General features: G+C 46.1%; 1 protein-coding gene and 1 long non-coding RNA gene across 4 annotated transcripts; one reads left to right on the top strand and one right to left on the bottom strand.

Annotated features, from left to right (window-relative positions):
* Positions 1–497: 497 nt before the first annotated feature.
* Positions 498–20,343, bottom strand: TLR4 (toll like receptor 4). Of its 2 annotated transcripts, XM_065035944.1 has the most exons (5): positions 20,063–20,343; positions 19,363–19,498; positions 6,999–7,210; positions 5,987–6,153; positions 498–4,764 (listed from the first exon to the last, which is right to left on the bottom strand). In XM_065035944.1, exons 2-5 carry the CDS (start codon positions 19,433–19,435, stop codon positions 2,505–2,507), a joined length of 2,712 nt encoding a protein of 903 aa, XP_064892016.1. In that variant the 5' UTR covers positions 19,436–19,498; positions 20,063–20,343; the 3' UTR covers positions 498–2,504. The 2 variants fall into 2 exon arrangements, with proteins under 2 accessions (XP_064892016.1, XP_064892017.1); XM_065035945.1 differs by lacking the exons at positions 19,363–19,498; positions 20,063–20,343 and having other exon boundaries at positions 498–4,143; positions 4,492–4,764; positions 6,999–7,278.
* LOC135575853 (uncharacterized) lies at positions 7,358–17,058 on the top strand. 2 transcript variants are annotated; one of them, XR_010467212.1, is made up of 4 exons: positions 7,358–7,894; positions 8,539–10,243; positions 13,817–13,953; positions 16,677–17,058. It is a non-coding gene; the product is annotated as an uncharacterized LOC135575853 (long non-coding RNA). The 2 variants fall into 2 exon arrangements; XR_010467213.1 differs by having other exon boundaries at positions 8,555–10,243.
* Positions 20,344–22,920: the final 2,577 nt, after the last annotated feature.

The following is a 22,920-nucleotide window of genomic DNA, read 5'->3' on the forward strand; positions in this document are numbered from 1 at the left end:
AACCTCTGCCAAACTCCCTCATTTTCTGGATGCTCCAGTCTCTGTCTCCCTCCTCTCACCTCTTCCAGAAGCTACAATGGGGTTTGTGCTTTCTCTCAGGCAGTAAGATATCCTGGGGCAACTCCCATATCCATTTCTGCTGTGATTAGGAAGAGAAGAATGAGTGACCAGTTTCTTTTTCAATTGTACGGAGGGGAGCCTCCACCCAGCATCACCCCAGCTCTCCTCTGAAAGCTGTTTTGATATTCAACAAACACTCGCTTTTTAAATGATACTGCCCTAAACACTTACTATGATGCCCACAAACACTTGCAGGCTTTCTGAAACTCATTATTATAATTACAATCAAGAATCATAGGAGTCTCTGTTTTGTGCCAGAAACACACATATACTCAATTGTTTGTAGAAGAGCCACAGAGAGAAGAGCGATGGAGAAACACATCTTCAGCATTGCTCAATTCAGGAGCAGGAACTCCCACCCTATTTAATTTTTCCTCTTTTTGTTTTCCAGTTTAACCTGTAGCTGCTGAAATCCAGGATAATAATTGCTTTGTCCTCTGTGCCCTTCTTCAGCCTCAGTGCAGGGAACCCCAAGCTGTGCCCTGGTTTGCTGCACCCCCTCCCCAGCTCCAGCAGCCTCTGCCCTGGGAAGATGCAGAACTCAGGACCCATTGCTCACAGTGGAGCTGAGGAGCTCGGCACTTCAGAAATCACTGCAATGGCACTTAGCAGATGCAAAACAAACTCTCTGGGCAAGTGAGCGCAGCATCGAGCTTGGTTTTATTAAAGCTTCATCTCGCAGGTCACAAAAAAACTCATTTTTTTTTTGGTGGTGGTTTTTGGTAGTGTTATACCAATGTACTGCTGACAGCACAGAGAGAGGGAGCTGTGATTCAGCTTTGGCCAGCATAAGCCCTGGAACAAGCTCTCCCTCTTTTTTAAATAGTGTCTGATGTCGGTCTCACTTACCACCGGCTTCCTCGGAGATGTCGCTGACTGGTGCTTAGAAAAGCGAGATGGATCAGGCCCTTTATTCTGAATAAATATCAGACCTGATTCACCACCCAATTGCCTCTGTTTTACCTCTGTAGAACACCACTGATTATAGAAGGATTTGCAAGTTTAAAACTCAACTAATTCAGTGATTAATCCCAACCAAAGCCTTCTGTAAACAGAGAGCAATACTCCAGCAGTGTTCAATATTCAACACATCAATGAAGCGCTCCGTAATATGATTCAATAGCATTTATGTTTTCCTTCCCTTTATCCAGGGCAGTGCTGGGATACACTCAGTTTAGTTAACCCAGACTTTTCTCCCCTGTCTCTTCTCCCTGCAAAATGCAGGCATGGTCTCAGTGAAACAAGGCAAAACTTTCACACCCAGTGACTCGCAGTGGGATGCCAACTGGGACCAGAGCCCACCATGGTGTGATGGGGGGAAGGCAGATGGACTCAGCCTCATTGCTAGCTCCAAACATCTCTAAAGTCCATTTCAACCCATGGGCTGGAGGGTCCTACAACACTTTCCAACAGTGAATTAAGGCTTTTCCAGAGATTGGAAAAGCTTATTCTAGAACTGGGTGGCTGTAAACATCAAAGCACTTTGTTCAGGCTCTATCTTGCTCACACAGGGTAGTCCCACACAGTATATACAGAAACACTGTATGAGGAGAAGCAGGTAGAGCAAAGAAATACCTTGATTTTAAAGGCGTTAATATTTTCTATGTTTTTTTCTGGTCTCACTGATCCCTGGATCCCCCAAGAAACTCAAACAACTCTCTCATGCTACATAATCTGGATACAAATAATAACAGTTTCAGGTGATGGAAATATTTGGAGGTTTCAATATTTGGTCTAAAGAAAATTAAAATAAATATGCTGGGGAAATTTCACATCAATAGCAACCTCCCCCACTGACAACATAACTGCTCAGCATCACCAAGTAGCTGTCTGTGGCTACAGGACACTCCTTTTCCCTCTGTAGGGCTTTTTCCCCTAAGTCACGGTGCCTAAGGGGGCTGACCCAAGCCTTTCAGGATCCAAACCCTATTTCTGCTTCCCATCCTTTTTAGAATGAAGAATCCTGTATTTTCGCTCTTCCCCAGAGATCCTGGGCTTCACTCAAAGCAACAGACCCTGAAGTTCCACCAAGTAAATGGTGCCCAGACCCAGATCCAGTTTCAGGGCAGACAAATGACAATAAGAGTCCATCTATTCACCAGCCCACCAGACCTGTGTGGGTAGCTGGACCAGTGTGACGGACATCTGCAGACAAACACGGAGCTCAGGTATGTGCAGGTCTTCCAGCTGTTGTCACTCATTATCTTGCACGTTCCCTCGAGAAAGCGTGACCAGCAAGGCACGTATTTCTGTAGTGATTTTACCGTGTCTTCATCCACCTCCTCCAACTCTGAACAGCCACAGAAGAACCAGCTTCTGAGCAGCAGCCCTCAGCCATGGCCAGGATGGGAGACAGGACAGAAGTGATGTGATTTCTCTTTCTCTCACATGAGCTTTACCTCCTCGTGATTCCACCTTTTCCCTTCTAGCAGGACTCCTGTCAGCTGCCTCCAGAAGATGTGCCTGCTGATCTCCTTGTTTTTCCACTCCAGATAGGTGTTCCTCCTTAGGTACCGGGACAGCCCCAGCCTCTGCCTTAGCAAGGCTTTGTTCACTTCTTCCAGTACAATCATGATGATTCCAGCCTTTCCTTCGACAAGCTGCCAGGACTGGGCAATGTCAAACTCAAAGCTACACCACTTGCTCTCCAGAAAGTCTGTAGAGATGACTGCAATGACATTTCTGCTACTCAGAAAACCTTCTTGGATGATATTGGTGACAATGGGTACCCCAGGTATGAAATCCCTGTAGTAAAGACAGAGATGGAAGGGAGGTGTTCCTCCTTCTAAAGGTTCCACCAGCTCCTTCATCACCCATTCTTGGTCTTTGCTGGAGTGGATGACAAATGCATCATAGGTGTCACCCCTTTCTGCAGAATGTTTACACCCACTGAGCAGCACCAGTGAGTAGTATAGCTGGAAGTAGTACTTGTAAATCAGGAAGAGGAACACCACTGCAGCGAGCAACACGATCACCGAGGATGCCACCATGCTTGTATTGAGTTGGCAGGAGGACAGATCAAAGTTCAGCAGGCTCACATTCTTCACGTACGTGGGCATATGGCATATCATCAACTCCTCATGCTGCAGTAGCTGCTGCTGTTCCTTGACCCATTTCAGAAAGTTCACGTGTATACAAGAGCAATCAAACAGGTTTTGAGAGATGTCTAACAGGACCAGACTATCAGGCAGGATTTCCAGGGCCGAGTCCAACAGGACGCTCAGCTGGTTGTTGCTGAAATCCAGGGCTGTGAGGGCTCGGAGCGGCTTGTAGACTCCAGGATCAAAGATCAGTAGCTTATTGTTGCTGATGTTTAGCTCCTTTAGTTCAGTGAGGGCACCAAATGTACTTTGATCCACCTGTACTAATTTGCAATTTGAAATATCCAAGGTGTGCAGGTGACTGAGGTTTTTGAAGCTATCCACCAGTTTATTAGTCTCAAAGGAGTTGCCAGCCATCTTGAGCACTTGCAAAGAGTTCAAGCCACAAAACGTACACTGGGCTTTGACATGAGTTCTGGTATAGGAAATATCGAGATAAATGAGTTTCTGAAGGGACAGAAAGACAGGGTAGGAACCAGGACCAAATAACTTTGTGTGCTGAAAGTCCAAATATAGCAAATTCTTCACAGTAGCAAAATCACCAGTCACACTGATGTCAGAATTGAAGCTGAGGTTCAAGTGTTTCAAATTTGGACACTTAGGAAACTGCCGGGAACAGCAACCAGTGAAGGAGAGGCGATTCTCACTCAGATCTACAACCTCCAGGTTACTTAGAGTGTGAAATTTCTCCCGGAAGCTATTGAGGTATTTGCTCTTGGTAATACGAAGAACTCTCAGCTCCTTGAAAAGAGACAGTTTCACAGCAGGCACTTCCTTAAACTTGCATTTCTTGCATTCCAGCTGTTTCACTTGAGAGAACATTGGAACCTCTGACACCTCTTCAAGTTGGAGGTCCACCAACCGAATACTGGAGACGTTGCCTATGCAGTTAAAAAGAGTGTCTGTGTCATCCTCAAAATCCCTGAAACAGATTAAGACAAACTCTTGCATTCGTACCTGACACAGTCCACTCAAGAGTCCTCTCTGAAAGTCTACCAGTCTCTGGTTGTTGTTGAATTCTCCAACTATTAGTCTATTGACCTGTAAACCAGTCAGACCTTGAAGAGAACTGTGCATCACACTGAAGTTCTCAAAAGAGGACCTTAGAACCAGCTCACCAAGGTAAATCTTTGCAAAGGACCCTGGCTCTATGTACTTTATATCATTCAAGGAAAGCACCAGCGTGAGGTTGAGCCTGTTCCCTTCCCTCAGGACATCAAGGTCTCCTTTGGAGATATGTGTGATCTTATTGGAGAAAAAGCTCAGGTACCTGAGAGAGGTCAGATTGGTGAAATACTCGGGAAGCTTCAATGAGGCAATGTTGTTGTGGCCCAAATTCAGTTCCTGCAGGGTATGCAAGTGTCCAATGGGTAGGTCAGCTAGAGATGTTATGTTGGTTTCCACCAATACTAGTTTTTTCAGCAATGTTAAGCCATCAAAAGCTGCAGTCCCCAGGTACTGGAGGGAATTGGCAGTTAAAATTAAGGTGGAAAGCTTATGAAGATCCTTAAAAGAGTTATCTTCTATTGTATGGAGCTGGCACCTGTTGAGCAGGAAAAGAGAATAAATGTGCATGAAACACTGTCCCTTTCATTACGTGTTCACTAATACTACTGCACTAAGCACTCCTGAATGTGCAAAGTGAACTGTCCCACAGCAGGAGACCTTCTCTCACCTCGTCCTCCCTCTCTAAATCTGAAGTTCAATTGCAAAGCAAAGAGACCTTGAACCACAGCGAAGGTCAAAAATTCATGCAGGCAGCAGGAAAGAAGCATTTTAGCTTTTTGTTTAGGCCGAACTAACATCTTAACAATCATCACTGATGGTAGAGCCAAGCGGATACTGCACTCCCTTCCACCCTGCACCTTCAGACTGTCACTTCAGTCACAGCTGGGCAGTCCCATGGCACCAGCAGGATGCAGCAGTGGCAAAGCTCACAACTCGCTCAGATGTCATCAGCAAAACTGCGGACAGGCAACAGACCCCAGACAATGATGGCTCCAAAGGAGAAAAGGGAGAGGGGGGAAAAGAAGGTGGCCACCTAAAGATTATTTCACATGGGAAGATCCAGAATTTGAGACCCAAATCCATTCCGCAGTGAATTTAAGCAAAATTAGCTTTATAATCCAGCCAGTGCCTTACAGCAAAGCTGCTCTGCCACTCAGCCACTTTGCGGCTGTAACTGTGATGGGACTGAGTGACATTTTTCAGAGAAACAATTTACCCAGAGAAACTGTTGTCTCAAGTCAGTGGAAATTATACATCAATTCAAATTTGTTAATAAGCCTCCCCCATCTCCTCCCCCAGATATGTGAGAAGAAGGGAAAAGAGAATATGTTGATATTTTAAAACAGCCTTTTAGAAAATGAATGTACCTTCCTTTTATTTTTTTTTTTAACTGTGATTAGAAAAATAGCTCACCCAAGATGTTCCACTTCAGAGTTTTTGTAACAGTGAAAAGTCTGACATTTCTCATGTTCAGAGAGAAGTAAAACATCTTCCTCCTCCTTCTCACATCCCAACCTACAAGATCAGACTGAAACACCCAGAGACTGCTCACCCAGTAACTGGACTAAAAGTTGAATATCACTTGACCATGGGAATGTGCAGAGCAACAGACACAGGGATAAAGTAAAAAGAAAACAAACAACAACGAACAGCCAAGACCAACAGACGCCCAAACCAACAGACTCCAAAATAAGCAGCCATCGTGGCCCAGCTGGTGAAGCAAGATTATCCAGTATCCGCACAAAAGAGCTCATTACCTTGTAAGATCCAGATGATGCAGTTCAGGAACTGATGAAAAATAATTTGATCCCAGTGATTTCAGATTGCTGAAACTAAGATCCAAGTTCTGGGTGGTATTTGGGACATCAGCAGGAACTCCAGAGACATTCAGTCCCATGCACGTGAAAGCTCTGTCCGGAACGACCTGAAACAGTGGCAGATTTATTCATGGTCAACATCTGCTCTTCATGAAGTGCCAGAAAATTACAGTCAGGAAAGCGGGAGCAGAACGACTAACCTCGTAGTTAAATTTTAAATGAGCTACCCTGACTTTTAGTAAATAATCTTATGTATCTTAAGCATCTTTCCCACATCTAAAAGAGCCGGTTCCGCTCCCCAGGAAGAGCTACATTTCTTTTTGATTGAAGCAGGTGCAAAACTACAGGACAGTGTTCCCTGAGGCTATGGATGAACCAGCAGCAACCTTTGAGCGAGCCTTCAAAACAACCACACGAGGATGCAGCAAAACAAGCACACGAGGATGCACTGAGTGTCCAGGATCAGCTCTCAGCTTTGCTCCACTGCAGATAAGCAGGCAGTTCTAACCACAAGTGTTCTGTAAGAAATAATTGTCAGCAAAAGTTTGCAAAAGGCAGTTTATAAGTGCCAGTTATTTGGATTACTGATGAAATCACTCAATGATACAAATCAGGTGAAAATAGTGTATTTTGCAAAAAATATAGACAAGGCTTGGATCTCTTCCTGAAGAGAAACAATCCATTAGATTAACTGTACTGCATTAACCTCAGAGGTATAGAAAGCCAACAAGAAGCAATGCTCCATGCTGCTGCTTCTGGTTCTCAGATGCTTTTGAGACCCGCATTTACTTCAAATACTTCAATTGCCTTGGTAACAGCCTTAGAAAAGAAAAAGATGGGCTTTCATAAGACAACTAACAAACAGTAGACTCTATGCACAAATCTCCCAAGCAGAAGGAAAAGTTGCACCAGAGAAACAGAAAGATTTTGTGCTCATTTAGAGATCACGTACCTCCAAGCAGGGGTTGGGGAGGCAGTTTGCCAGCTGTGGTGGGACAAGCACCAGCAGCACCACGAGTGTCCACGGAGGAAAAGCTCCTCTCCTGGGCATCTTCAGGAGGCCAAACGTGCAGGAGAAAGCAGCATGGGTATCACTCTGGGACCTGGAGCGAGAAACGTCCTGAAATGCCAAGCGTTGTGTTTCACCACCCACGTCACTGAGAGCTGCAGAAAACAAGGAGGGAAGTGAAACTGGTAGCTGCCTGCTGGCTGGATGTACCCTGAGTGAATTGTTCTCCTTGCAACTGTTTAACAGGAAAAAAAAAAAAAAAAAAATGTTAGGGTATTTTTTATTTTTTTTCAGTAAAAAAGGAAGCATGAAAAGTATAGTTTGGACTAGAAATTAAAGAGGAATATGGCTCGTATCAGTGCGTCACTTGATTTGGGTGCCTCAGATTAGCCCAAGTCAAACTGGAAAAAGAAGTAAAATAAAGGGAAACTGTAGTGAAATTCTGAGTCCCATTTCTGGAAGATCATGCTTCACATCCCGTAATTCAAATGCACTGGATGGAGCAAATGACTTTGCCGTTGTACCTCTGCCATGCTCCCAGCTACACCACACTGGCAAGTCATGGAGATGTGCTCAGCTGTGGCAGATGTTTTCTTGAGGTAACAGCAGGTTTATCTATGGCTGAGCTCTCATGAACATGCATCTTGGTTTTATCCAGCTGGCTGGACCACAGTATTGCTATTATCGCAGGAACAAGTTGCACATGGCCAGGCACAAGGAATAAATGCTGAAGACTCACAGTGGACGAAGTCCAGGACTTTACAGCCCTCCCCACCCTCTCTTTGGGTGGATGTGTGCTGGGTCATGCCTGAATCAGTGTTTGATGCCTCGCTACAAAAGTGAGTACCTCTCAATACCATCCTTAATTTACAGTGCAGACACAGCTATTGTTTCTGGAAGAGGTTTTGTAAAACCTCACAGTTGGCAATATTAATTTAAATCAGCTCTGAGCCTTCTAATAAAGCTCCCTGCCTTCATTTACTCTGATAAATGGTAGTGCATTCATGTATCTGCTCCTGTCTTGCTGTAGATAACTAAGAAGTGTTACTGAGGATCCAGCCACAGTGTTGCTGGTATTGTTAACACCACACAGACAGAGAAGTTGGAAAAATGTGAGACGAGGATGGGATACTAGTCTAGAAGTTGATGGAATAGGGAACGACTACTCATTAATACCTGTGAAAATTTATATTAAATATAAGCTGCAATATCAGGTCAGTGAGCAATCCACTAATAAAGAAAAGTTTAAAATATGGCAGGGGGTGAGAGTTGGACTCCTTTGGCAGGTCAGCAGAGGGACACTGAGAGATGGGGATATCCTAAAATAATGGATGATCTCTGTGATGAAAACACAGGGCAGCACAATGGGATCTAAACCGGACACCCTGATGTGTGGTGCCCGTTAAGTTAGCAGACAAAAAGTTTGTTGAAATTGGGCAAGTTCTACAAAATTCTTGTTCTGAAAAGACTCTCGTGATTGCAGGTATTTCCTTTTACAGATGGAATCAAAAGTGAATGGAAACAATTGCTGACTGCATCTGTGCCTGGATTAAGGAAATTGGCAGAGCATCCTGTGTCTGCAGAGAGAACAAATGAGTGCGTCTTTTAGTATTCGATATGCGGAATGAAGCAATCCACATTTAATTTTTATCTAAAGCTGAGATGAGCCTGAAGTATGCTCTAGAAATTACCATTTCAATGGAGACTCACTGAAGATGCTGGAGAGTTTGGGAGCATCACAAAATCCCCCCAACAGCCACACTTAGGGGTCAAGTGGGAAGTACAGCTTGAAGGACGTTCAGAGAACGTGCTGCTTCTATCACAAGGGACAGTTTCACAACACACATTGTTATTTGTTCAAGGACAAATCATATAGAAACTGCAAGGGATGGGACACCAGCGGAAAACATGCAAGCTAGAAAATCAAACCCAGCCACCAGTGTAGAAAGTCGATGCTGGTTAACTTCATATTCTTCAGCTTGCATACAACAATGTGCAATGACTGCAGAAAGTCACAATGTCTATGTAATTGCCTCTTTCAGTTCACGAGAAACAAAAGTATTATTTGGAATCCTTTAAAGTGACAAGAATAACATCTAAAATGAAACATGATTCACTGTGCTGGCAATTTACTGGGGGGGATCATAAAAGATCTCTTAGAAAGGAGGTATTACAGAAAATCTGTGTTTCTAAAAAACACATGCCCAAGTAATCTTTGTTCTCCTGGACATAATCATAATATAAGTAACACAACAGCAGACAGCGTATATTCAGCCTCTCTGATCTCAAGCAAGTTATTACGCAGCATAAGAAGGCTACAATATAGCTGGACTGACAAAACATCTCGTACTTGTTTACATTAAAGGACAATAATTTGTGAATTCCAGCCAAAAAGGAAAGTTAGTGAAACTCTTGAATGAAACAACTGGTGACAGTCATGCAAACAGATAGGGCTGCCTACCTCTGGTGACTTCAAGGTCATAGCTAACCCAGTATCACGTATGGATCACCAGCTATTTCCCAGAAAAAAAAGGGTATTTTTGCTTCAGTAGTCATCCAAAGCAGTTCCCCAAGTCTGTCTGCAAATGGAGGCTGAGGAAGACGGCAAGAACTAGTTGAAGCTTAAACAAACCAGGTCTTACTTTAAGTGAAAGGACCATCCATGACAACTATTTGGTTGTGATCCATGGATAAGATGGGAGAGAGCATACCTGAGATGCTGGCACACACATTGCTTCCTGGAACTGGTGAGTCACTTCACACAGCAAACCCCGTCTGACTTGGCAGACACAGGATAGAGACAGTGCTGATCCACGCACACCCTGCACCAGGGCTGGTGAAGGAGCTGAGAAACTGGTACCATTACAACAGATCCTTACTGGAGCACCTTGATGCCTAAAACTCTCACTTGTGATGCTTCCCCACATGAAGTGGGTGTAATAATCTCACACTTGATGCAGTATCAGCCTGCAAGACCTATTGCCTTTACTTCTGGATTTCCTACCTTTGAAGAAGAGAACAAGATTCAGACTGAGAAACTCTGTGTTTAGTTTGGGGTGTTAGACAGCTTGGCTGCCGTCTGTCTGAGCAGTGATTGACTCCAGTTACAGATCATTTACCTGCTAGTTTCAAAGCAAGGAACATCAGTAATGCAGATTGCTTGTCATGCCTGTGACTGCAAGTGACAGGTAAGGATATGGAGGTGGAATCAGAGACAGTCTCTACATATCTATATATATATATATACATTTATACAGCACAGACCAAGCCCTGCTGCAAATGGTGCCGCCTAAACCAAACAATCCAGCACCACTAAGGTGATTCCCATTGCAGAAAAGGACAGATACTGGTGTATGCCAGGGAAAGAAAAAAAACCAAAAGCTTGTGTCCAAGTTAGTTGGATGAAAAGCAGCCAAGCCTACACTGCAGTAGCTAATGTGTGGCATCAGATGGGCTATTCCCCAAAGTCAAGGTCATACACATACCCCAGAACTACTCAAAAGCTATTAGGGAAGAACTGTGTCAAGTAACGAGGGACAAATACACAACCAGAAAAAGTGATTAATCAGTGTCAAGATAGTCACTATCTGTGGCAGCTACTCCATATGGACTATGTCAGGTCAGTGAGGAGCCCTACATTTTACTGAAGTCAATGTTTAATCTAAATGGTTGGAAGGATTTCACACAGATGGTGAAGGCATCCAGATTCTCTTGCCAAGTGTTCGTGGACCAGCAGGGAGTGACGGTGGAGCATTCTTGTCCCCTGGAGAGATGCAGGTTGGCACAGAACAGCCCAGCATCTCCCTGCCCTTCTGCCTGGGATGAACCGTGATCACTCCTGGGCTGGCCACAGAGCCAGGGATTCACTATCACCATCGATGTGAGGATGTTCACGGTGCCTTGGCCTGAAAAGTGTTGTGCTTAGAAGCAGTGTAATTGCCTTTCCGCAGCCTTGAGAAAGCTGGATTTAGCGCCCCAGACCAATGCTTCCTTTTGTTACTGAAGCAACAATAGGACTCATTTTCTTTTTCTTTCCCTCTCCATTACATCCTTATTATGGTATCTCGTAGCCTAATTTACATATGTTTTGTATTACTGTGGCTTTGCCTTATCCTACTTATTCCACCTCCTTTTCCCCAGTTCTCTTGATAATAATGAGTCTGCTGTAGGGCAAGGATTCATTCAGACTATCAAACATGAGAGGTGTGCAAGGCACGGAGGACTGCAGATCTCAGGTTTTTTTAAACTGGACACAAGAAAGGTTGGCTTCAAGATTCTCTGTCACCACGAAACATGGTTAAATACTAAGCCCCTACCACATTGCTCTGACACGCTGGGCAAGTTTGAAACAAGGGGCAGCTCTAATGAATTGTGGTTACCTGGAGAGATTACAGAACCCTGTTTTGAGTGAAAACCACCCAGCTTTTAAACAAAAGAGTAAAAACCTGTGTAGCAGATATGCTTGCTGCAGGCACTGGGAGTGCTGCCACAGGCAGCGACCAATGCTGAGACCCTTGAGCCTCACGTTTATGGTTTCAATATCGTGACTTGACACTGCGTGACAGGAAAATGTTGCACCAACTGTGGCAGAAAGTGCAGGCACAGCTCCTGAGAGCTGTGGCAAAGTTCTTATACACACATTACCTAGAGAAAATGTAAACCATCTCCTGGGGTTAGTTTATAGCATGTTTTATAGATCAACTTTTAGAGATAAAGGTTTTTGTGCCATTTTACTCTACTAGGAGAAGAACACAGAATATTAATTGTTCACATAGTTGAGAGCCCAGTTCCATTACTTACAAAGCCATAAATTCCAAAAGAGTGGTTAAGCCAGATCCAAATGCATTTTGCGTGCATTTGGAACACTGTATCTTTGGAATCTGCAGAACCTGTCTGACTGTTATGTGTACAGAGTAAAACGTGAAGCCAGTGTTGAACTGATAAAGAGGAATTTGTTAAAATACCCTTTTTCTCCAAGCTGAGTCCAGTTCTGTTTGCATGTGCAAGATCAGGTCATCCCCTTTCAGCCTTCAAGTGACTTTTCTCAGACTGAGCTGGACCAGTGCCTCCAGTTCTTCCACCAGTCTCGCAGGGCACAGCAGTTTTGGGGGAGTTTTGCAACATTTCTTTGGCCATTAATTGCATGCACCAACCAGAACAAAACCATTTCAGTTCTAATAGAGGAGGAACCAGGCTGGCCAAAAAGGGAATAGCAGTGGGAGCAGTGTGAAAGGCATAAACACTTTGCAGATCACAAGAGACAGGGTTTCATGGAAAGCTTTCGGGGGAGGGTTGAGATACTAGAAGAGAAGTTACCCAGGAAAAGGAGTGACACAAATAACATGGGCAGTGCCCTGAAAGCCTGACCACAGCGATGGGGAGGGAGGAAGGAAATGGGAGGGAGAAGCAGAAGTTTCATCTCCCCTAGAAATAGTTTGCAGTTACATGGGTACCATACTAATGCTCCCACACCCCAAGTGCTGCTGCTGTAAGACAGATGCAGCCTGATCTAAGTTAAGCCAACCCCACTCTTAGATTTTGCCCTCAAAATCGCTCTGCAGGAGGAACCTTCCTCCCAGTGAGCACCCACTGCAGAGGCTGCAGCAAAGTGCTGGAACCAACACAGCCATCAGCTTGTAGGTTCATCTCTTTCTGCTGGTAGAGGCAGCGTTTTGGTGAAGTAGCAACTGAAGTGAACCCAGGCCAGGAAGAAAGTAGCAATGAAAAGGTGCTGCAGAAGATGAGGGCTCATGAATAGGCAGCCTCTGGGTTGATAAAATTTGACAGCTCCGTGGAAATCAAAAAGCTTCAAATGGAAGAAATCACCACACTTTTAAACAAAACCACATCCAGGACAGAGCCTCCTGCACCTCTTTCTTTTCTGTGTGCCTCTTTGTGTGTATTCCCTCGTGTGACACCTCACTTTTAATCCACACATTAAATTCCTGTCCCTGGCCTGTGTGCTACAACACCGTCTTCTGCTCATGCAAAGCAAACACGGCCAGGTACAAAATCAAAGCCTGCCTTAAAAGCTTTGTGCCTGAGTAGCACGGCCACCACACTCACAGCAGCTGAACATGCTCCCTGATCCCCCAAGCCTAACCCAGCACTTTGCACTCCTCGCCTGGATTGTTCCGCTTTGCACTTTCCAAACATTTTAGCAAGGAAAAGCAATTTTTCTTTTTATTTCTACAACATTTCTTTGGCAATCAGGGACTCAGCATCTAATCTCAGCCCCAACCAAGAGTCAGTGCATGACCTTCGACAAGATTATTTTACCACACCAGGCCTTCAAGCTTCTCCTGCACTTGTTGCAGATTAAAAACATCCTTGTAGTGCCTGGTAGGTTTAAAGTTAATTAAAGATGCACAGACCCATCATAAAGATGGTCAGGACCAAAGACAAAGTAACATTAGATTCAGTCCTGGACTGTTACACTTGGGATGGAGTTACAGCATGAGAAAATAGATGGTACAGGGCAATACTGAGAACAGAAATCAGGGTATGACAAGTTAAAGGTAGGGAGCTATGATCTAGCAGCTTAAGTTCATCAGTATGAGAGCTGCTTGAAAGGGCATGTTTAAAAGGGAGAGAAAGAGAAACCTCCTGAGAGAGAAGATGAACAGTGACAGGAGCGAGATGCAGAGATGGCTGTGAAGTTGAGCACTAAGAGAGAGAACTTGGAGTTGCTGCAGAAACCAGGGCCCCCAACCCAACTATCGCTTCCCTCACACATTTTTTCTCCCAACACCCATCTCCAGCCCAGCCTTATACCGGGCAAAGGATCCAGGCAAGTCCTGCTGTGGAAGAAGCTGCAATGTGGTAAAAGCAGAGAGAACTGGAAGGGAAGAAGTTGAAGAGTCATCTTCAGAGAAGAAACATGGCCCCACCACTGCCAGTGAGTCAACTTTCCTTTTTCTTCTGCTCTAAAGAGATAGGTTTCATCCTTTCAGAAAAAAAGCCAGGACACTTCACATGGGAAAGCCTAGTCAAACACCACTCTTGTCACTCCCATCTGCCCAACTCTGTCCAAACTGAGTCATTTTTCCACATAAAGGGCAAGCACTTTCTGACCAGTGCTACCAGCAACCAAAGCAGGTCTGCAGTACCTTACGCTGAAAAAGGCAAAAGGCACTGCCCCGCTCAGAATCTTCTCTCTGTCGGCATTTGCTGAATTTGGCAGTTCCTGCTCCATCCACAAGAGCATTGCTGTCAGCCTTCCCCTTTCCATCCCTCCTGGCACAGCTAGAGCCTAGCGTTCAAGCCCTTCCCTCTTCCTCCTCCTCCACCACCATGGCCCAGGACCTTTTCTCAAAGCCATGCCATCCAGGCCATCCAGTTTTCCCCAGCAGTACTTCCATCTCCTCTGCAGCACTCAAGGCTGCCCCACAAGTGGGGGGCTCTCCAGCTGCATCATGTCCATCCAAGACATGGTGATACTGAGAGAAGAGCATTGCAATACCTGAGCTATGCAGAGCCTGACAGGCAGTTTACAGAACCAAGAACTTTTTCAAGTTCTCTTCTAAAAGGTCAGTCCACGAGCAAGCATAAGGATTTGCTGGTCAGGAAAGGCTTCCAGGGAGATTCAAATCTACAGAGATTGAGAGAGGCAGCAGTTCAGGGATGAGTGGAGCCGTCACATCAGTATCAGACACAAGGACTAGGGCAGCTGAAGCAGGCTGCATAATGAAGAGCTTTGGAAGGATACTGAGCTATCCTGAAGTACTTCCCAAAAATGACCCACATCTTTTTAATTCAGTCCTTACTGCTGTTTCTAATCCACCTTCTGAGCAGCAGTGACAGAAAAATCTCATTTACCTCCAGTTCTGCCCCCCTAGTTCCTCTCCCTTTTTGGTCATTCCTCTTTCTGTACACATTTGGGGAACACTTATTCATCCTGTCATTTTTTACCCACAAGAAATGGGCAGAATTCCACCTATATTTCCTATTTCATTTATCCACTCATTTCATGACAAAGCTCAGGACACCGATGACAATGCCTCATGGCACATTGATCAGTCCAACAGCACATCTTCTCCTCTCTGATTGTCTTTCAGAGGACATTTTACACACACATCTGTATTGCATCATTCTGCTGGTCTGTTGACTCACTTGTAATGGTGACAAGATGCCATTGTGCAACCATTAGCTGAACTATTTCCCTTCCTGCACATTCACACACAAACCCCAGGCTGCCAGTCTGCACCCATCAGCAGCCACTGAGACACTCACTGATTCATCTCTCAACAAAATTCCTTAAACAAATGTGAGATGGCTAACAAACCTTCCAAGAAAAGGCATTATCTAAGCAAAGAATCTCTGGCAAGCACCAAGACGCTTCCTGTGAAAGAAATAAGGTTAATTTCCCTCTATCCCTTCCTAAGAGCTTCCAGACTGTGACTTGAGAACCTCTGATAGCTCAGGAGGTCTCTTAAACGGGTCTCCAAATGTAGGGTTTTGAGCTTGTGGCCACGTTGTCCTGTCTCCCAGCTCCTGACCACTTCATTCTTATGCACAGCCAGCCCCATCACGCACATAACAGGCTCCTATACACAGAGGAATCTAGGCAGAAACAGATGGAGAGCTAATGCCAAAGTTCTGTCAAGCTATTTGGGACCTTGAACAGCTTGAGTTTTCGAAAATCATTGGCCTCGGGTAAGCCTCATTTGTTCCTCCAGATAGAGACAGGCAGTGAACAGCACTGGGGTTTGTCCACAGGGCACTCTGGAAGTGACCATCAGCATGGGGGAACCTCTGCCACAGTCTAGTGAGGGCATCCCCAGGCTCACGGATGCTGCTTCATCCCGCTGCTTTTCTGTCTGCCCTGCCCTCAAGCCACTGCCAGGCAGAACAGTCCTCCAGGCCCCCAAGGATTCGTGTTATTGAGTGACCCTTTTCTCACCCAGGTTTTATGCCAGGAGGGTGGTTGCCTCTTCTTTCCACAAATGTGAATTGTGCCCCACCTCTAACCCAGACCACAGTAGTACTGAGGTCAGAAAAGGGAAGAAGGGAAGGATGTGACTTTCATATGAGTTAGGAGGGAGTGGTACAGCTCTGCATGCACAGCCCTGTCAAAGGCCATGGAGAGGCTGACATGGGCACAGCAGGACAGGGCCACCCCCCGGGACCTGTTCCCCTGCCAGCATCTCCCCAGCCCCTGCAGCCATCAGACCTGTGGCCCCTGCAGCCATCAGACCTGCGGAGGAGCAGACCCTGTGGCAGAGTCTGGAGCCTCCAAGTGGCTGTATTCGAGTTAAACCTGGCGAGACAAAATTACACCGGGCCTCTGGTGATGAACCTCAGTAAATGCACATCCTTTTCCCCAGCAGCTGAGGACACTGGCTTGCAAACTCAAGCCTCACAGCACTCCAGCAACCACTCACATCAATCTGTGAAGTGACATGGTGACAGTGCAGAGGGGTGGGGACTGACCGAGTCTTCCTTTCTCTGCACACACAGCCCTCCTGGCCATGCTCGCTGCTGGGCTGAGCTGTGGATGGTGTGGGCTCCCTTGCTCCTTTATACCCATAGTTGTCATCTGGCTGCTTCTTGGGATGTCACAGGGGACCACGAGGGCCTTCAAACAGCCCCCGTTGCATGAAGTGATCCGTTATCCCACAGACGGGCAGTGCGATGCGGCTGCAACCCACACCAAGGTATTTGGGTACATGCCCAGAGGACAGAAGCCGTTGCCGAGGACAGCAAAACTCACAGCAATACAAGTAAATCCACATGCAGGAGAAATCCTGACCAGGACTGCTAAACCAGGCTGGAATCAAGAAGTTCACGCCAGAGAAGAGATTAACCAAAAGCAGCTCTGTTGCACGGACAATAGCTTGTTTGAGTGGCTCTTCACCTTGAGCAAGGTGCTGTGCTGATGCAGAGCAGGAGCTCAGCTCACCCCCAGTGTCCTGCTCCACACTGTGAATCTGGGACTGCGGATGCAGAGAGGAAAAGCTCCTCCATCATTTGCACCCATCTAAATAAAATGACACTGATCACATCTTGGTCATTAAGCAGCAGTGACTTTCTCTTTGACCAACAACCAGCTTTTCAGTCATGGTATAAAATCAGAACTGTTTTTATTCCTCTGGGAGGGAGCTCACAAGTGATTACACACGCTCATACAGGCGCTGTATCAGTTGGTCCCTCCTGGACCTCCTACACACACCGCACAGAAGCTTTCATCACCAATTACTTCTGGGCCGCTACACACATACACACAACACAGGTAAACACCCACCTCTGGACCCTGATCCTGCAAAGATCGCAGCAGCATTTATCGGAAGGTGACTGCTAGACCTCCCACGCACACAGAGGAATTTAATTGGTGTATCACAGAAGCACATTAACCCCGCTCTACCCTCCCACAGCCCTGTGCGCACAAATCACACAGGATGCAGGTCTTGCACGGGTGTTTGCAAATATTAACGCTTTTGAAAGAAGTTATTTGTCATTTGCCCGTGCTGCAGAGGCAGCATATTGGGTGGGCATAGGGGAAAATTCACTTTGCGATTGTACAAAACAACAAAAAGATTTTTACACTTTGGGAAACAAGTCACCTTTTAGGCGCTTTTCCACTCTCCACAGCCCCAAAGGCATCTAAGAGGACTTGATTTTCTAAAAATACACCCAAAACAGGCGCAGTTAAAGACTCTCTGGAGAAGCCCAGCTTTACTAGTAACAAACACAAGTGCAAAGCCTGTGCACGGAACAGCAGAAGGGATCTCAGCATTAGGGACACACAATTACTGGAAAAATCAATATATGGGTAGAGGGGACACCATGAGAGGCACATATCCAGTAAGCAATGGAAACACCTCCTCACCTTCCCAAGGATGTTTCATTCTCATAGCCCCTCAATTTGTTCCTCCGACATGAGAAAAGAGAGCCCACAAAGTGCTGTTTTGACTGCCAAGCAATCAAAGTCCTGTGATCAGTCTTCGTAAGCCATGGAGTTTGGAGTGTTTAGGTATCTGAGTTTGACTGACAGCCTTAATTATATGGGGACAGCATCGCAGCTCAAAGAGACAATTGCTGGTTCAGGCTGGTGAAAAACAGGAATAATATGCTCCATTTTTAGAGGGGTGGTGCAGAAAGTGAGAGCTCAGCTTACCCATCTGATGATGATCATCTAATTATCCTCAAGAAGCTAGATCCAAATCCCAGCTCAGTGGGGGCAAGTGCTCTGCGATGCTCTCAGTCCAACCCTCTTCCCTCTATACCCTGGCCTGGAAAAAGACCTTTGCAAGGCTGATTAATCCATCCAAGCAGATCTTTTGACTCACTGCCACCCTGCCAGAGCACCATTGCCCTCCGAAACCCAGGGCTGGCCATGCCAGGCAGCCCCAGTGACTCCCCAGCTGTGGGCAGCACCCCCAGTGCATCAGGGCTGATCTTTACTGGGAAGCCCTGGTAGCCTGGTGTGCTTTGGGAAGGTAGGGTGGATTTTGGGGTGGATGGATAAACTTTAGGGCAAAGGTACCGTGAGTGTTTCCCAGAAAGATCTTAAGACAGGGGTGTAGAAAAAGCTAGTCTGGCTTCTGGCTTCAGACCTACTGTGGGCATGGGAGTGGGTTGGGTGGATGCCCCTCACAATCTGCTTCCTTTGCCTCCAAATGCAAGGAAAGACAGAGTTCTTTTCCAGTAGGGAAGTCTTGCAGACTCACACTGAACTTTTGCTTATAAGCGGGGTCTCCCTCTCTCCTGCTCTATCCAACTTTGCAGTCAAAACTGGATGCAATGCTTTCAGTCCCCAACTGGACTTAGGGAGAAAATCTTTGGATCTGAGCATCAATTTTGTACTTGCAACTTCTCATCCCTTTCATCTGTCCTTGGAGTTAATACCAGCCTGGAACATTTCTTGCTGTTTTCTGCTGCTGTGCTTTCCCCAGGGGGAAGCCAAAGCCAAGGGAGGGAGAGCGGGTACAAGGAGTCCCATAATCAAAAACAGCAACCACAGGGGATTAATGTAACATTTTGCTCTTAAGCGAAGGAAAGAGGCACAGTCAAGGTAGGTAGACAATCCTGTTTCCTTCTTATTCTGAAGACTTGATAATCTGAAACCAAACCATTCCACGTGTCCTGCACACAGACTGGAGCAGGAGGTGGAGGACAAGTGGTTTGAGAAGATATCGCTTGTCGCTTCACGGAAATGCAACATGCTCTTCATGTAGTTGGGGCTTTCCCCAGCACCTCCCTCCTTGCATTGAGCACAATAATCCCAAAAGCCTGAGTGCATACACGCAAAATGCATCCTGGCTTCCAAAGGGCTTAATTTGCCCATTTCTACTTCTTTTCTACTTACTAGGATTCTTTTTTTTGTAGAGGCTTTTTCTTTTTCTGTCTGTTTTCTCTTTTTTTCTTTTTCTCCCTTCCATTTTAATTGAAGTATTTGTCTCCGCAGCAGGCAATGTAAACTATGCAGCAGGCAATCTTGGTATCTATTTTAAAAGAGGAAAAATTATTTAGCAAAGCTATTATCTTCAGATAGGCACAGAAGCAATCACTAGCCCTGTTCCTAGAAACCAGAAAAAAAATGAAACAAAAACAGGAAAAGAGGGATGCTACCCCTTTAAAAACTAGGAAAAAAGTGACAAACAAGTTTTTAATTCTGTGCCTAGAAATGAAGTGTCAGATTTTTGGCAAAGAAAAAGCTATTCCTTTTAGCAAAATGCACGAGCTTTTCCCTAAGAAACTGCAAGAGCTGAGGAGTAGCTGAATTCTTTGAAAATCTGCTGCTCGGTATTATCACTGAAGGACTGACTGCTGAGTACTGGTGAAAACCTCATCTTGTCTAAGTTTAATTAGGAGCCTTAGTGCCTGTTCTGTGAGTTGAGCTCGGCTGCACAGGTGAGCTGAAGGGCAAGGAGCGAATGTACTATTCTGTGCCTCAGTTTCCCCACTTGCAAAACTGAGATCATCACAGTTCTGCCTACGAACCTAAAATCATTGGCATAGAGCAGCTAATGAGTCACTGCGGCAGAATCAGAATAACACAAAAGTACCTGAAGAGATGGGACACTCTCCAGTCTTCAGAGTAAGCGATTAGTTGAGTTATACTGTGATTTTTGCCCATCAGATTGCAAACTTGAAAAAAAAAGGCCTAGAAAACGAGAGTGTGTTCTTGCTGATTCGCTTTCCCTCTTCCCGCACCATTCCCAGCCTCTGCCTTCCCCGCTTCAGAAAAATAAAGGTAATAAATAAATAAACCCAAACACAACAGAAAACAAATTAAAAATCAACTTCCCTAAATATTGTTTCTCCCACATCAGCCCAGCAGGAGAGGCAGAAATCAAATTATAACCACTGAAATAACCATCAGCGCTTAGTGCCAGGAGAGTGGGTGGAGACATTGGAACATTTTGCTTTAGGTTTCCAAAAAGAAAATTTCTATCTTTATTAAAATAAACAAGTGCAAGAGAAAAAAGAGAGAGAAAATCAATCAGCTGCATTTATAACAGGGGGGTTTTGAGCACAGAGTGCTCCATCCAGAGAGACAGATGAGAGCTGCAGGAACCAGAACCCCTCTGTTTTTCTCCTGGAAGAGGAGTTTTTTCCCTTCTCTCCTGACTCTGTGCTCTCTCTCCTGGATATATGTCTTGTTGCTTATGGAAAAGTCCTGGAGAGAACTTTTTCCTACGGGAACAAAATGAGGAGGAAAAGCAAAGCCACACACCTTGTGTCCACCAGATAAATCAAGACAACCTCTGTGATTGGGATCATTCCGTTTTTAATACCTCCAGGACCTGGCAAGAATTTGGGCAGAACTTGCTGGCTTTATATCTCTTCAATTCTTTGTAGATAAGAACAGATAAAGAGCAGGATTGTCACACCCAGATATTTCTACAGTTTCTTTCCTGCAGGGATTATTTCAGGAGAAAGCATGTGCTGTATGGAAATGTTGTTGCAGCCTTTCTGTTCATCTCTGCAGCTCTCCCTGGTTTTTGACTAAGAGGATCAGTAACTTCGGCAGTCAGCAAACTAACAAATTTCCACCACATCCCATTGGCCAGCCAGCAGGACATTATCATACAAGACCTGCACCAAGGCTCAATCCTGACCAGCGGGTATTTGAAACCATCTCTCTGCGTGTGTGAGCTCAGGAGGTGATTCCAGACAACGCAGCAGCAATGGGAGCCTGGGGCGGGTTTCTCAGTGCTTTTGGTGCACATTGGTTTACAGGTGCTACTGCCAAAATCAGCCTTAGACCTGCCTGTCTTGGTGCCTGGTCTCTTTGGGAAGGTTTGCTTGGATTTGTGCTGAGAGGGGAATGGTCTCAGGCATGACAAGACCAAGGATGCCTCACATCGAGCTGTGAGGAACCACAGAGCATCCTCTGTGCATTTTGGAGGACTCATGAACACCCGCTCAGGCCCACATTGCGGCACTATTTATATTTGAGTCCCCTCCGGTCACCAAGAGATGCGACAATCCCACAGCAGCAGCCACCAGCTCAGACTCAACACTTTGCCCTAGTTGGGGACAGCAGAGCACTGGGCATCACTGTCCCCAAACCTCCCTCCACACCTTGTCCCTGTTAAGCCACCTCACCTGCAGCAGCTTCACCTCCACCGAGGGGTTAAAGATCCAGTGGAGCTGCAGAGGAGGCTGAGGCGGTTTTGCGCTCCTGCAGTGCCATCATGTGCTTTAGGTACGCACTGCACAGACACTCCTGGCTGAGGAAATTTGCAGGGGCCGAGGAGGCAGAGGAACTGGCGAGCAAAACCTCATGTCCCTGGGTGTCTCTGGAGGTGGCACATCCAACACTGACTGCCCAGGAAAGTCCTGTGGCCACCACCGCCACATGCCCACGCACACCAAGAAGTGGATGCAGGGGAGCCTGTACCATGTTGCTCACTGAGTGACCAAATATTTCATCAATTCTGAGGCCCCTCAGCACAGGACTGAAATCAGCCCTGCATCCCACAGAGCTGCTGCAGGCTATGGAGGTCTCAGAGGGAAATAGCAAAGGATGCCCCAATAAAGGACCCGTGGAGTGGGAAATGGGGATTTTGCCCTGTATTTCACCTGGAAAATTCCCCATCCCGGATGTTTCCCAGCAGGCCCTACTTGCTGCTTAATAAACTCTGCATTGCATGACCTGTCGCCTCTCCCCATTCCTCTAGTCTAAACAAAACCCTCCTTCAGTCCTCTTGTGTTCTCCCCTTGCTCTGATGACAGCTTTCCAGCCCAAAGCTTTGGCAATTCATCCTGCCCCCCTGCAGCTCCAGCCTTTCTTTCCCCTGAGCCTCAGACAAAACAGCAAAACATGCAAGCATGCCCTGGAGACTAACCAAGCCCTAACCTATGCTGCAAGGAAAAAAAATGAGCTATGGCATGGTAAAAATGAAAGATTGCAAGGGAAAAATGAGCTAATGCAAGATAACCCCAACCATTTGGGGCAGAAGCCCTGCAGGGCAGGTAGGAGGTGATGGATCCACGTGCACTGTCAAGTTCAGGGAGAGATGATGGCTGTCACAGCCCTGGGGTACACACACACTTTCCCACATCTCCCTAGCTTGTGGTCCAGCCTGACACAAGCAGAGGGCAAGATGTGCACATCATGAGGACCCAGTTTACCCCCCAGTGCTTCATGTTCAGGAGCTGGAGCCCAAAGCCCTTGCAGCTCTCCTGAACTGCCTGTCCATGTCACGTCCTGGGGCAGAGACTGTGCCAGTGAGCACCAAGCCCCTGGGAGGACAGAGCAGGAGAAAATGTCTAGAGAGTGATGAGAGGAAAAGCCCCTCAGGGCTTGTTCTGCTTGTGCCTCACAAAAGAGGCTGCAGCCGGTCCAGCCCTGCACGCTTGGGACAAAAAGCAGATGCTGTGGTGGGGACAGACACAGTGACAACACGGGGCACTC

The sequence above is a fragment of the Columba livia genome, chromosome 19, assembly GCF_036013475.1.
Source record: "Columba livia isolate bColLiv1 breed racing homer chromosome 19, bColLiv1.pat.W.v2, whole genome shotgun sequence".
Taxonomy (NCBI): Eukaryota; Metazoa; Chordata; class Aves; order Columbiformes; family Columbidae; genus Columba; species Columba livia.

Excerpts from the sequence above, each read along its gene's own strand:
- TLR4 (XM_065035944.1), bottom strand. The coding sequence starts at position 19,435 with ATGGAAGGGAGAAAAAGAAAAAAAGAGAAAACAGACAGAAAAAGAAAA. Across the intron at positions 7,211-19,362 it reads CTACAAAAAAAAGAATCCTA|CTCTCAGTGACGTGGGTGGT; the intron begins GTAAGTAGAAAA and ends TGTTTTCTGCAG. Across the intron at positions 4,765-5,986 it reads CATCATCTGGATCTTACAAG|GTGCCAGCTCCATACAATAG; the intron begins GTAATGAGCTCT and ends CCTGCTCAACAG.